The sequence below is a fragment of the Pediculus humanus genome, genomic scaffold, assembly GCF_000006295.1.
Source record: "Pediculus humanus corporis 1103172107642 genomic scaffold, whole genome shotgun sequence".
In the NCBI taxonomy this organism is placed as follows: Eukaryota; Metazoa; Arthropoda; class Insecta; order Psocodea; family Pediculidae; genus Pediculus; species Pediculus humanus.
The window spans coordinates 182,489-197,953 of NW_002987253.1; the positions used below are offsets into that span (position 1 = coordinate 182,489).

Below are 15,465 nucleotides of genomic sequence, written 5' to 3' on the forward strand. Positions count from 1 at the left end.
GTAACGAGAAAAAAAAATATATAAAATTTTTTTTTTTTTGCCTTCCCCTTCGATCTCGTGTAAACCCCTCCCCTCCTCCTCCCCCTTGGGCAACGGTTAGTATATCCGTCCTTTTCTCCTTCCCTCCCTCTCCCCGCTTGCGTTATGCCCAATGTTCCCGCGTGAACTCCCCGTCTTCTTTGTACTCTCCTCCTTACCTCCTCTTTATTTCCACCCAAATCTATCTTTTTTCTCTTTCGTAATATATAAAACTCTTGGTATAAGTTAAAGGTCGTTCTGTCATGTCGAAGGAAAGAAGAAGACAGGGAGGGGGGAGGAAGAGGAGGAGAAGGAAAGGGAGCCAACGAAAAAAAAAAAAATGTTCGAGAGTCTATATACGACTTTTTCGTGTAATTCGAGTCTGAGATGTTTTTTTTTTTTTTTCCCTCGTGGCGGGGAATCGGAAACAAGATAAACGCATTCGTTAAAAAAAAAAAGATAGAAGAGAAACCGAAAAATGGATGAGTTTTTCAAACGTGGCATCAGATAAAAATTATATTCTTCACTCTATTTTTCTCTCTTTCTCTTTTTCTCTTTCTCGCTCTCTTTTTTTCTTTTTTTTTTTCTGCGTAAATGGAATTTGGCTAATGATCTGGCAGATTTTACGATTACGTCATCATCACTACTCGTGTCACGTTGAATTATTTTTTTTCTTTTCTCTCTCTCTCTTTCTCTCGAAAGAAAACATTTTGGTGAATAAAATCTGACACGTTTTTTTTTCCCCCGACAAACAAGCAAACAAACGAAAAAATCGACAAACAGTTAAAAATTACGTATGAATGATACGAAATAATGAAAATTATTTTACACGTCGTTCAAAATTTCGCGTGAAACGGATTTCGGGGGGGAAAAAAAAGAAACGGATGTGACGTCATTATTATTTTTCTTTTTTAAATACGTATTTATTGATTTTTATTATTATGCGCGAGTAAAACACAATACATTTTTTTTTTTAAGGGGGTGGGAGGGTCGGAGTCGAAAAACATTTTCCCAAAAGAAAAAATTTTCAAAATTAAATGAAAAATAATAATAATAATAATGATGATAATAAATTTTTTTGTTTTTGTTTTTTTTTTCTTCTTCCGTTTTCCGATGACTGTTCTTCTTTTTAAAAGTATCATTATTATCATTATTATTATTATTATTATGTTGTCGTTTGCATTTTTTTTCTTTTTTGAATGAGATTAATAATAGTCATTCAATAACTTTTTTTTTTTTTTTTCATCTTCTGGAGAGAAATTTAAAGAGAAAAAAGAGAGAGAAAGAAAGAGAGAAAGAAAGAGAGGGGGGACTAACGGGGAGAAAAAATCAATTTTTTTTATTAGAAATTTTAAGGCGCGCGTATTTTTATTTTTTATTTTTTATTTTCGATTTTTACCGTTTTTTTCCGTTTTCCTTTCTTTTTCTTTTTCTTTTTTAGAATTTTCCACGTTAACCAGACGACAAAGGAAAATTTAAATTTTCATCCATTTTTTTTTTCAAAATTTCGTAATTTCTTATTAAGCAAGTATCATCATCACCATTAACGAAGTCTAATTTCGGTCCTGTCAAAAATTTCTTAACGACTTCATTTTAAAAAAAAGACTCCGAGATCAATAATAATAATAATAATAATAATAATAATAATAATAATAATAATAATAATAATAATAATAATAAGACGTATTAGTAGTAGACATTGATAAAATAAGAGAATGTTGATAATGATTAAGATGAGTGGATTTTGTTGTTGTTGTCGTCGTCGTCGTCGTACAAACCACAATCGCATTTATTAACGCCGGAACACAAATGACAAATCTTAGCGAATAATTGATAATAATAATAATGATAATAATAATAATGGACGACGATGAAACCAAATGGTTTTTTTATTTATAATTTTTAATCGAATTAAAATAAAACGTGAGAAATAATTTTTTTTTTTAATATATATTTCATCCTCCCCCCACCCCCGCCTCGAGTTAAATAAAGTAATTACGGCGGCCATTTTGATTTTATTTTTATATACATATACAAAAAAAAAAAATTCATACCGGTCAATTATGCAATTATTATTTTATATTAAAAAAAAAAAAAAAATTTCTTATAATTATTATTCGATTCGTATATGTGCATTTATATAAATATACATACATATATATATTATATATTATATATATATATATATTTATATAATATATAATTATACCGTACGCGCGTAACGTATAATTATAAATATAAGCGGAATTTTTCATTCGGCGTAAAATTATTCAATTTTTTTTTTGTTTTGCGTGCGAGTACGTGAGTGTGTGCGCGTGCTCGTATATCAAATCCTTGTTGTTGTTTGTTGCCAATTTTTTTTTATATTATTTTTGCCCTATCAAGGGCATTTCCGGTTCGTTCCTTTTTTTTTTATATTTTCGATTTATAATTTACTGTCTAACCCGTATAACTTTATTCTTTTTAAAAATATACATCTTCGTATTTCTACGAGGGAACCTAAATAATAATAATACTAATAATAATAAATGAATTCGTTGGAAAATAAATAAACGTTTTTTATATTGTGTTTGTTTGTTTGTTTGTTTGTCATTATTATACGGTGGGTTACGACGACGACAACAACAACAACCGACCGAATTAATTTAAATAATGAATTATTCTTCGAAAGGAAAACACACTGCGAGACTCTCTCTGTCTCTCTCTCACTTTTTGGGTACCTTAAATTGCGTTTAAAAAAAAAGATCGGTATCGCGAGTAGTGGTAGGAGTAGTAGGAGTAGTAGAAAAAAAGAAAAAAAATTATTCGTTATTATTTATTCTGTCTTTTACTGCCATCTTTGATATTATCTCCGTTCCCTTGTAACATTTATATCATGTAAAACGAATAATAATGTTAGGACCAGCGTGGAATTTTTTTTTTTTTTATTAAAAAAATTATTCATTAATTAATGTTTCTCTTTCTTTTTTTTTTTTTACTGGGTTGTTTCGATTAAAATTTTTTTTCTTTTTTAATATACTACGAGGTTTTTTTTTTTTTGGAGTTTATACGATGGAGAGAAATCGTTTCCAGAACATTATCGATCGTCGTGATAAATATATATATGTATACATTTTAAATTTCTCATTTCTGATGACGACGTTTGTTTCTTACGTTTTTCTTATCGATCAATCAATCAATCACGTGAACTTAAAAATATTTGACACAAGTATAAATAAATATTATTATTATTATTATTATTATTATTATTATTAATATCAAATTTTAATATGAAAATGGTAAAACAAAAAAAAAAAAAAAGAAATTTGAAATTAAATTGAGCGAATTGAAATTAATATAAGTGTGATAAAAACAAGGATTTGATAAGAAAGGTATTGAAATTGCATGTTTTATAAACGTGATAAGAGGGCGGGTGGGGTGGGGTGGGGTGGAGATCGTAAATTTATTTTTTATCTTTATTTGATTTTAAAAAAAAAAAAAATTTAGTAAATCTCGAATAAATATTTTTATAATAAAGTGTAAAGTTAAAAATTTTTTTTTTTTTTCAACGTTAGCCATGATTAAAGTTCTAACCAGAAGACATAAAAAAAAAAAAAAAGTGAAACGAATGAAAAAAAAAGAAAAAAAAAAGATTTGACGTTAATTAAAATCCAATCAAAGGAAAATAAGATGGCGGTTGTTTGAAGCGCCGCAACATCACGATGAGGAATGGTTGCTTCCAGTGTCTGACGTTTGATTAATGATGAACATAGTTTTTGTGCCCTCGTCATGCTCTTTACCATCATCAATCATTTTCTTCATTTCATCTTGCTACAACAAAATGGCAGATTTCTTTTATTTTTTTTTTTTTGGGTAAAGAAGAAAGAAAGAGAGAGAGAGATGAAAAGAATAAGAATAAGGAGACGACGAACGGTTTTTTTTTTTTTTTTTTGAAATTTTTCGTTTAGGGAGGGAAAAAAATAAAAACTTGTGTGCAACTTGGGTGATGATGAAAAAAAAAAGAAGAGTAAAAGATGGAGTAATAGATAGATAGATAGATAGAAAAATAAAAAAAAAAGAGAGAGAGAAAACAAAAAAAAGAGAGGGAAAAAATAAAAAAAACATTTTGGATTATCAATTATCTCGATTCCCGAGTAAGTGAATTGAAAAAGAAAAATAGCCTTTCATATTGGATTTTCTCTTTTTTTTTCTTTCTTTCTTTCTTTCTTTCCTTTTCAACTGTCTGGTTTCCTTTTGAAAAACAAAAAAAAAAAAAAAACAAAAACAAAAATCAAAATGATTACATTTTTCCTTTTGTTCGCTTTTCCAAAAATTCAATAATAATAATAATAATAACAAAATTATATTATTATTTAACGTCGTCGTCGTCGTACTCCGTAGTCGTCGTTGTCGGCCATATTTAATTTTTTTTTTTTCTAGGACGAAAGTCAATTTAATTTAATTTTAATTAATGTTTTTATTATTATTATTATTATTATTATTATTATTATTATTATTGCAAACCGGAAATGAAATCTTATTAAATATTGATTATTGCACTTGCAATTAATTTTTTTTTTTTTTTTTTAATTGCGAACGACGGCGAGACGTTACGTTTTGCGAAATTAAAATGAAATGTTTTTGTGAAATTAATGCACGTGCACACATGTTTTGTAATATTATCATTATCATCACGAATGCACATGAAAAGAAAAGTTTTCAAAGGAAACGGTAGCAGAAAAAAACCATCAATTTATTTTCGATGATATAGTCGATGAATGAGTCAATCGCACTCGTGATATAAAATATCCGGTTATTCGTTTCTCTAAATAAATAAATAAAAACGTAGGGGAAGGTGGTTGGGGAGCGGGGAAAAAGGGAAAGGTGTGTTCGACACTTGCATGGCTTTTTATCAATCAATCGGTCGGATTAAAAGAGAAAAAAAAACGATCAGAAAAAAAATAAAAAGAAACCAAGATCACAGTTTGCGTGAGGTAATCGCATTTTTTTTTTTTCATTTAATCGAAAAGTATTAAACATGAGAAAGAAACGCAACCACCAAATTACAGGCTAGCTATATACCGTGAGAGTAAAAAAAGAGAGAGAGAGAGAAAGAAGAAAAAAATGAGAGAGAGAGAAAAAAAATATAACTAAAATGTGTTTTTAATTGGTTCTACTTCGAAAAGACCTGCCATGTTTCTTTTTTTTTTTTTTTTTAATTCTCGGATTTTTCATTTAATGTTATCGTCTTGGAGCCACCTAAAAAAAAAAATTTTTTTTTTTGAGTTCATCCGCACGCACACGCACACGCACACGCACGCATAAAACCCGCGGACGGAAATAATCGACGCTCCGTTTCTTCCTTTTTTTTTTATTTTAAACGCGTTCGATTGTAAATTTTTACAACGATAACGTTATCAAAAGAAAAATTATTCCGAACGCCTCGGCGACAAACTATAAATATTTTAATAACGTTAGAACGGCGATAGGAAAGGCGGCGGAAGTTGCACCAAATAACTGCCATATTTTCCACAAACTATAAAATTTACGTAGTCAAAAAAAAAAAATTGTCACATTTTAAAACCACGGTAAAAAATAAATAAATAAACGAAATCATTCAAAGAAGAAAGGAAACAAAGATGGCGGACGGTTCGTAGGGGGAAAAAAAAAAAATTTTTCAAAATGGTTTTCGTCTTTTTCGAAACGAAAAAAAAAGAGAAAAAAATGTCGGGGAATCAAATTGAAAATTGCATTTTCCATTTTCTAAATCCTTTTTGAAAAACTTTCGCTACGAAACAAAACAAACAAAAAACAAACAAAAAAACATCGAAACTTCATTTCAAAAGTTGAACGTTTCTCTCTCTCTCTCTTTCTCCCTCCTTCAAAAAAAAAAAAAACTTTTCGAACTTAAACGTAAGGGTGCAAAAGCATGTGGGGGGAAAAGGGTTGCACTTTGGGGCGTGGGATCGAAAAAAAAAATAAAAATAAAAAAAACTTTTAATGCGTTTTTTTTTTTTGTGTGCGTGAAAAAAATACGCGCGATTATTATTATTATTATCATCATTATTACGATGTTATGAATTCGTTAAAATTTTTAATTTTGTGACGTCATTATTACGTCACTACGTGTTATTTTTTTTGGAAAATTTGACGCGAGACGTTAACCTTAACCGTTTGGGTGATTTTTTCCTTATCGAAAACTGAATAAGTAAAAAAAATGAAAATAATAATAATAATGCCTAAAAAAAAAGAATAAGTGATACGCTAATGTTTTATTATTATTATTATTATTATTATTATTATTATTATTATTATTTTTTAAATAGAATTAAGGTTATTTTCTTAATGTATTATTAATTAGAAGCAGAGCATGCAAGATGTGTTTCTTTTCTTCTTTTTCTTTCTCTCTCATTCTTTCTCTTATACTCGTTCTCACTCTCTCTCTCTCTTTTTTCTTTCTTTCTTTCTCTAGAAAATAAAATAAAAAAAAAAATTCACGCAAACTACGAATTAGCGGTCAATATAGTGTAATTAATAATAATTACTTTTAAAAAAAATCGGTATTAACCTTCTTTGTGTCCTTCCACTCATCTAACAAAGAACAATTTCCTTTTATTATTATTATTATTATTGAAAATGAAAATCAAATCGTTTTATTACCATCGCTTACCATCGTGATAATAATAATATTTTCACTTTGGTAAAAAATGAAACGTTTTTTGCATTCAAAAAAAAAAAAAAGTCATTGGTCGCGTAAAGGAAATGATAAACCAGGTGCATTTATCATATGAAACATGTATTACGTAACGTGTCAGAAGAAAAAAAAATTTTTTTTGGGGGGGCGAGGTGAGGAGACGATGGTAAGGAAGTTTAAAAAAAAAAAATTTGGTTTGTTAAAAACCGATTTTTTTTTATTTTATTTTATTCGTTCGTTGTTTGTAAATAATAAGCTTGAAATTAAAAAAAAAAAAAAAAAAAACTTTTCAAAATGGGGGGAATTTTTTCGGTACGACAGATGTTGTTGTTGGCTTTTTACTCTCTTCACAAAGGAAAACCTTTTTTTTTTTTTTAGGTTAGATTAGGTCGATTCAAATTTTTTAAACGGGGAGATTCGGCGGCATCATAACGTGAGAAACTTGATTTTTTTTTTCTACATTTTACGAGTAATAATAATATACGCATTGCGTATTAAAATTTAATGAAACGCACGCGTTTTCCAACGCACAAAAATCATAAAAAAAAAAAAAAACTGTTAAAGAATCAATTAATGATGCGTTCACGGTAAAAAAAAAAAATCAGGTTTTTTTTTAAACCTCGTTTAATTTTAATGCATTTAAATTAATTACATTAATAATTCATTCATTTGATTACCATTAAATCATTATTATTATTATTATTATTGAAAACATTGTTCGGTGGTTAAAAGTATTAAATTCGCGCTTTAAATAATATCATTATCGTGATTATTCCCCCCCCTTCCTCCCTCTTTCTCTCTCCTCTTCTTTCTGAAAGGAAGAAGAAAAAGAAGATGAATAGACCGTGTGGAATGAGATTCGAAGCTCGTGATGGACAAGTTCATGGCGGACCAGATACCTAAATGGAGGTTTTTTTTCTCTCTCTATCTCTCTCCCGAGTAAAGGGAAGGAAGGACAAGACAACAAAAAGAAGATGGTGGTGGTAGTGGTGGAAGAGGGAAAGTGAAGAACCAGGGCAGGTTCATGGGGCAAAATGTAATCCATCATTTTTTGGGTGGAAAGTTCTTATTAATATCAACGTAACATATAAAGACTTATTCCGTTAATTTATTTCTTTCAACGCGTTACGTTCATTTTACGTTACGAATCGATTAAAAAAAAAAAAAAAATTTTTTTTTTAAATTAAAATATTTTTTTTTTAAATTACTTTTAAATTGCTTAACGTTTTCTGCAATAAATAAATCGTGTAAAAGTTTTTCATATAATTTTTTTCTCTATCTCTCTCTCTCTCTCTCTTTCGTTCTCTCACATCGAAAAAGGATCTCTTTCAAGCTAAACAAAAACCAGAATTATTTTCAAAAGTATGTGGCGCGCTTTTTTTTTTTTTTCTTTCCAGACGGAATAAAACAAAAAAATAAAACACATTTTTTTTTTCTAACTGGGATGTAGGCCGATAACAGGATATAAAAATTATATTCAGGGCCGTAATAAAGACATTATTATTATTATTATTATTTATTAACGGTAACCCATTACAAAATAAAAATAACTTTCGATAAATAATAATATATCGATCATTTTCTATCAGTTTGACACGTGCATTCGTGTTTTTTTCTTTTTTTGTCGTTATCACAAAAAAATTGTTTATATCATCTATGTATTTGGGGTGTGATACGATTCCTGATAAGAAAGGAATAAAGACGAAAAAAAAAAATTATAAATTATAAATACGACCGAATAATAATAATATTCGATGACTTTGTAAACAATGTGAGAGAGTGACACTACCAGTTGGTGCCAAACACTAAATAAAGAAGAAACAAAAACGTTTAATAATAATAATAATAATAATAAATTTTTTTGCAAAGAAAACTTATATATTTTGTAGTAGCATGACTAAAATCTATTGTTAAAAAAAAAAAATATGTTTTATGCAAACATCTATAATTAAAATAATTTTTACCAGAATCGACGACATTTTTATTTTTCGTTATGCAAAATGATCTCATCACCTTTAAAAAAAAAAAAAATCGATTTTTACCCTTTTTTTTTTTAATTTTAAAAATGAAAACTTGAAAATGAAAGATGATTAAAAAAAAAATAATAAATGGAAAATGACGTGAAAAAGGAAAAGAAAAAGGATAGAAAGAGAGGGAGGAGGGTAAAACGGAAAGAAAGACAAAAGCTGAAGTGAACGGTTGCAGCATTTGTCAGACGATATGACATCCGTGACAATTCTAGTTAAAGAAGCTTCCGTTTTAGTTTCACCGTGAAATTCTTCTTCATTTCATATGAGAGAAAATAGAAAGGAAAAAGAGAGAGAGAGAGATAGGAGAACGTTACGAATTTCAAACCAAAAGCAAATAAAATGAGAGAAAGAGATAGGAGAACGTTACGAATTTCAAACCAAAAGCGAATAAAATGAGAGAGAGAAAGAAAACGACTTTACGAACGTCAAATTGAAACCGAATAAAATGAGAGAGAAAAATTTTTTTTAAAAGGAAAGAGAGAGAGAGAGAGAGAATGAAAATATGACGACGAATAAAAGAGAGATGAAAAAGAATAGAAAGAATAGAAGAAACATTTTATGAACAAAAAAAAAAGGATTTTCCCATTTTCCATGGGATGCTGCTGAATTTTTTACCAATACCGAAAACCCTTTGATTTTTATTAAAACGCACGCGACATTTTTAAATAATAATAATAATAATAATAATAATAATAATAATAATAATAATAATAATAATAATAATAATAATAATAGATAAAACCGTTAATTCCATGACTTTTGTAAAAACAATAAATAAATTTCATTTTTCCAACAACTGCGAACACAACATATTCAATTTTTTTTTTGATATTAGTAATTAATTAACCGTCAATCTACTCCCATCCTTTTCTTTTCTTTTTGATGTAAAAAATTATCCGCCATATTTATTTTAATTTTTTTTTTTTCATATAATATTCGAAAAAAAACCTTTTTTATGTTGTTTGGTTAGTTACCTTTAACAACAACAACAACAACAACCAACAAAAATTAACGTATAATTTTTTTCCTGCGTTAACGTGGAAATTTCATTTTTTTTTTTTTTGACAATTTGATTAAATTTTGTTTTTTGTTTTTCGAACGTGTTTATTTTAACATAAAGAAAACTTTATTTTGTACCTGATGATGATGATGATGATAATGATAATAATAATAATAATAATAATACCCCGGTGATGTTTTTTTTGTTTTTATTTTTAACACCTGCTTCGAACCTCATTCTTAAATTTTTTTTTTTCGTCGATTGATTAATAAAATCATTTCTGATTTGTTACCCTCGACGTATTTTTTTTATACTTAGGGTATATTTACGGTATAATGAATTAAAATAATAATAATATAATTCGTTACTTATATTTTGTTAACGCAAACAAAATGGCGGAAAAAAGAAAAAAAAATTTTTTTATAACGTATAAAAAAAAATATTTTGTTACTTTTTTTTTCATTTTTTGTACTTTCCGTCACGCACACTTTACTTCCTTTTTCGGGTTGTTATTATTACTTAATTTAAAATATTTTAATAATAATAATGATAATGATAATAATAATAATAATAATAATAATAATAATAATAATCGCTCCTTATTAAAACGGTTTTTTTTTAAATTTAAATTTAACGTCGTAACACGTTGCGTTATTAAAATGTTTTTTTTTTTTTTTATTTATACATACCAGGGATCTAATCAGAAATCGTTGTTTATTATTATTATTATTATTATTATTATTATTATTATTATTATTAAATAAGAAACAATATAAATGATTCGAGTTATTAAATTTTTTTTTTCGTTGATATTTTTAGTATAACAATAGATTTGAAAAAAAAAAAAAAAAAACACAACAGGAAGCTAATTTCATTATGTCAAATTTTGATAGTGACAAATCGGTTACAAAAAAAAAAAAAAAATTTTCTTTCGAGTTTTTTTTTTTTTTTTATTAATCACAAAGCGAATCAAATTTTAATTTTTTTAATGTTTTGTTTTCGAATGACGATGATAATGGAAAAAAATAAAATAAGATGAGAGAAAGAGAGTGAGAGAGAGAGATACAAATGCATGGCGTTAATCAAATCGTTTGTTTTTACGATGGGTGTGTGTGCGTAAAGTCAATTATTTTTTTTTTTTTTTAATTTTTATTCGAATGGATGCGATAGATATCGCCTCCGGTGCGGGAATCGCATATTATTATTACCCGTGATGATGACGATGATGATAATAATAATAATTTTCTTTTATTAAATTTATTCGCAGAAAGAAAAAGAGGACGACAGACGTACACAAGGTATCAAACGCTCGAATTGGAAAAAGAATTTCACTTCAACAGGTATCTGACGAGGAGAAGAAGAATCGAAATTGCCCACGCTTTATGTCTGACGGAAAGACAAATCAAAATATGGTTCCAAAATCGGCGGATGAAATGGAAGAAAGAAAATAAATCGAAAGGAGAACCCGGTTCGGGAGATGGGGACTCCGAAATAAGCCCTCAAACGTCTCCCCAAGGGGCTCTTTAAAAATTTATCCAGTGTTCCTCAAATTTTTTTTTTTTTTTAAATTTTAAATTTTTAGTCAAAACTATTCGATTAATTATTATTATTATTATTATTATTATTATTATTATATTATTAATGATAATTTTTTTTTTAAATGTGGGTAATTGTGTGTGCCCTTTTAAAAAAAAAAAAAGAAAGAAAAAGGAAAAAAAAGGAAAATTAGGGAAAGAAAGTAAAAGAAAAAAAAATTTTTTTTTTTTTAAACTAAATTTTAATTGAAAAGTTCTCTCTCTCTTTTTCTTTCTTTTTTCTCTTTCTCTCTCTCTCTTTATTCTTTATCTCTCCTTAATTTCATTTTATTTTTGTATAAAATAATAATAATAATTCCAGTGTTATGTGCAATTAATTTTATTGGTGTTGCAGTGCAATAGTGTGTCATAACGCCATTTTAATATTTGGATAAGTTTAAATATCAAAAATGGAAAATGTTTTAAAAGTTTGTTTTTTTTTTTTTTTTTTTTTTTTTTTTTTTATTGTCCAAGTCATAAACCGGTGACTGGAGATTTTGGATACCTGGATAAAATGATTAGGATAGATAGATAGATAGAGATAACAACAAAAGTAATGATAACGAAGATATATATACATATTCATAGAAAAAAAGAAAAGAAAAGAAAAACGTTCGAAAGGTAAGGCTGCTTTATTATTTTTTTTTTTCTTTTTTCTTGCTGGAGAAGAAAAAAATTTTCTCCGTTTTTCTCTCCAGAAACATTCAGTTTTTATTATTCGTTAAAATGAATTTTCCGATAAGAAAAACTGATGAAGTAAAAATTTTAAATCTCGCGTCGTAAAAACCCCCAAAAAAAAATTTTTTTTTTTTTAAATAATTTTTGTTTCTTATATTGCGAAAGGTTTTTTTTTCTTTTTGGATCCGATACCTGAAATTATCAGGAACGTACCGCCTTTTTTTAAAAAAAAAATTTTCTTTATGCCAATTTAACAAAAAAAAGAAAAGGAAAGAAAGAAAGAAATGAATTAAATTTAAATTTTAAAAGACTAAAAATAATTGGAGCGTCCTTTTTAAAAAAAAAAAAAAAAAAAAAAAACCTTTTTTTTGGTAAAAAGCCGGCTGCAAAAATTTTGTTTTTTTTTTTTTCCTTTTTTCAAAAGAAAAAAATTTCTCCAGTTTTAATAATAATAATAATAATAATAATTGTTACGAAATCTTTTGTCGACAAAAAAAAAATTGTCGCAAAGTTTTAAGTTGAAAAAAAAAGTTTTCCCAACATCATCGCGGAAACAAATTAAAAATCAAAAAAAAAAAGAAAATTCGCATCAGTTTTTCTTTAGGATATCGTCTTGGGAAAATCAATTTCTTTTTTCTTTCCTTACCCTTCGTTCCCCCCCCTCCCCATCGCTCCCCTCGCCCCTCCAAAGAAAACCTCCTACAATTTTTTTTTTTTCCTTCTGATTTTGTTTCATTCGTTTTAACAAAAACTCATTTTTTTTTTTGTTTCGTACCGAAGTTTAATTTTTCATAAAATAAAATAAAAAATAAAATGGAAAAGGAAAGAAAAAATTCACAAGCAAAAGAAAATATTTATCTTTGTCAAAGAATCAAAAGTAAAAAAAAAAAAAAAAAAGGAAAAAAGGAAAAAAGGAGGGAAAAAAAAATTAGAAAAAAGTAAAGCAAAAAAAAAAGAAAACCTTTCGCATGCAGGGCAAAAACGTCTTATTATATTTACAAACGCATAAAATTACGTATTTTTTTTTTTTTTTTGAAAAAACAAAATGGCGGTTTAAATCGACGTTTAGACGAATGATTGATAATAATAATAATAATAATAATACGAATCCGTTCCCTTTTTTTTTTAAATAATTAATGTATACGTGTAAATAAATAGTAAACAAAATGGAGGAAATCGTTGGGAAAAAGTTTTTTTTTTTTAATACACGCGCACCAAATAAACAAAAAAAAAATAAAAATTATGTGTATACGTAACGACTTTTTGTCATTAAAAAAAAAATTTATTTAAATAAACATATATATAAATACATAAATACATACGTACATAAATACATACATAAATAATTTATTTATTAATTTGTAATTAAAAAAAAAAAAATTGATATTGAAGAAAAAAATTAAAAAAATAAATAATAATAGCTAAAATAACAATAAATAAATAAATAAAAATTTTTTTTAAATGCTCACAAATTAATTAAAATATAATAATAATAATAATTATAATTATAATAATAATAATAATAATAATAATTGAAATCTTTCTCAGGAACTTAAAATATACGTAAAATTATAAAAATTAAGTTTAAAACAAAAAAAAACTAATAAAAAAAAAACAAAAAGAAAACAAAATCGATCGATCTCACACGCGAAAAAAAAAGAAATTAAAAAAAAAATTTTTTTTTAACCCCCCACTTCCCTCCATCTCTTCTCTTTTCCTTCCCCCAAAATTTTCTATCCCGGATTTCTACCTCCCCCCGTTGAAATTTTTATCCTTTTCCCTTTTTTCATCTCTTCGTGTATCCCTTTCGGGTATATATATATCGAAAATTTAAATTCATCAAAAATTTACAAAATGTTATCGTCATCATTATTATCATAATTTTTTTTTTTAATTTAAACAGATACCCCCAAAAAATACCCCCCACTTCCACCCACACGCACACACACACACATACACTCGAGCATACGCATAATACAAAAAAAAAAAAAATTATAAAATTAATAAAAAAAAAAAAATTTTTAATGCACAATGTGAAAGAATTCTCTCTCCCCGTCTCCGCCTCCTCTCCCTCGCCCTCCCCTCTTCCGCCCTGCCACCTCCCCCGAAAAAAAAAACGTGCAGCATCTTTTTAATAAGCGCAACATTCGTACCTGGTTTCTTTTTTTTTTTTTTTAATCTTTTCCTTTTTTTTTTTTAAATTTCTGACGTGAAATGATTTATTTATTCGGTTTTTCTTTTTTTTTTTGGTTGTTGTTGGTTGTTGTTGTGTAAAACCCGTATCAGACGAAACCTCCATCGAACCCCGCACGATTTTATTTAAATCAGGTTTTCCTTTCTTCACTTTTATAAAAATATATATATATATATATATATATATATATACATAGTATTAATATTAATAATAATAATAATAATAATAATAAAAACACGACGAGTGCGAGTACGAGTATAATAACTTTAGTATAGATTTCAGTCTTACAATTCGATTCCATTCCCCATCTAATATTATTATTATCGTTATCATTATTATTATCATTATCATTGTCGTTAAAAATTATTATTATAAAAAAAAATGCATAGGCTAATAAATCCTTTATCATTATTATCATTATCATTTTTACATTTACTGCTACCAGTTTTTTTTGTTTTTTTTTTGTTTATATTCATAACTAAATCGTAACTTTTATAAAAATTATCATTATTATCAATATCATTATTATTATTATTATTATTATTATTATTATTATTATTATTATTATTATTATTATTATTATTGTTATTATCATTATCATTATCATTATTATTATTATTATTAACATAAATTAAAAAAAAAAAGTATCAAAATTTGATGTCTTTGAACTCTTATTTATATTTTAAAATTTTTTATTAATTATTATTTATTAGGTACAATTTTTAATTTTCATATTTATTAATAATAATAATAATAATAATAATAATAAAATTTTAATAAATTTCGGGTTTTTTTGCGGTTGTTATGGTTGTTGGGTGTTTATGATAAAAACGTCCTAGTGACCTAAATTTTAAAAAAAAAAATTAAATAATTATTAATTAATGCCTGATTATTTGAAACATTAAAAAAAAAAAAAAAAATTCTTTTTTTAAATCCCACGGGACGTTTTTGAGATAGAAAAAAGGGGGAGAAAGGGAGAGAGAGAGAGAGACAGAGGGAAAAAGTGAATGAATTTTTCTAATTGTAAATGAAAACCTTTTTCTTTTTTTTTTTTTTATATAAATTTTAATTACTTTAGGTTTGTTTAAAAAATGAAATATTTTTTTTTTTTATAACGATGAATAAAAAAAGAAAAAAGAAAGAAAAAGTCAATTTAAAAAAAAAAGTAAATAATAAAAAAAAAAAAAAAGAAAGAAAATGAATCGAAAGAAAGAGAAAGAAAAAAAATGGCGGCTTGTGTTTTAAGTGTTTAATAAAATTTTATAATAAGGTATAACAACCCGAAGAATAAAAAGTTT

General features: G+C 26.4%; 2 protein-coding genes across 2 annotated transcripts; one reads left to right on the forward strand and one right to left on the reverse strand.

Moving 5' to 3' along the window:
- Positions 1-8,565: 8,565 nt before the first annotated feature.
- Positions 8,566-9,506, reverse strand: Phum_PHUM266170 (uncharacterized protein; the record flags this gene model as incomplete). The annotated part of the gene is made up of 4 exons (XM_002426598.1): positions 8,566-8,588; positions 8,656-8,704; positions 8,917-8,972; positions 9,464-9,506. The coding sequence occupies 4 exons, from the start codon at positions 9,504-9,506 to the stop codon at positions 8,566-8,568; spliced, it is 171 nt and encodes a 56-aa protein (XP_002426643.1).
- A 1,372-nt stretch (positions 9,507-10,878) lies between these two features.
- Positions 10,879-11,248, forward strand: Phum_PHUM266180 (Homeobox protein Hox-A7, putative; the record flags this gene model as incomplete). Its single annotated transcript, XM_002426599.1, has 2 exons — positions 10,879-10,903; positions 10,989-11,248. 2 exons carry the CDS (start codon positions 10,879-10,881, stop codon positions 11,246-11,248), a joined length of 285 nt encoding a protein of 94 aa, XP_002426644.1.
- Between the last annotated feature and the right edge of the window lie 4,217 nt (positions 11,249-15,465).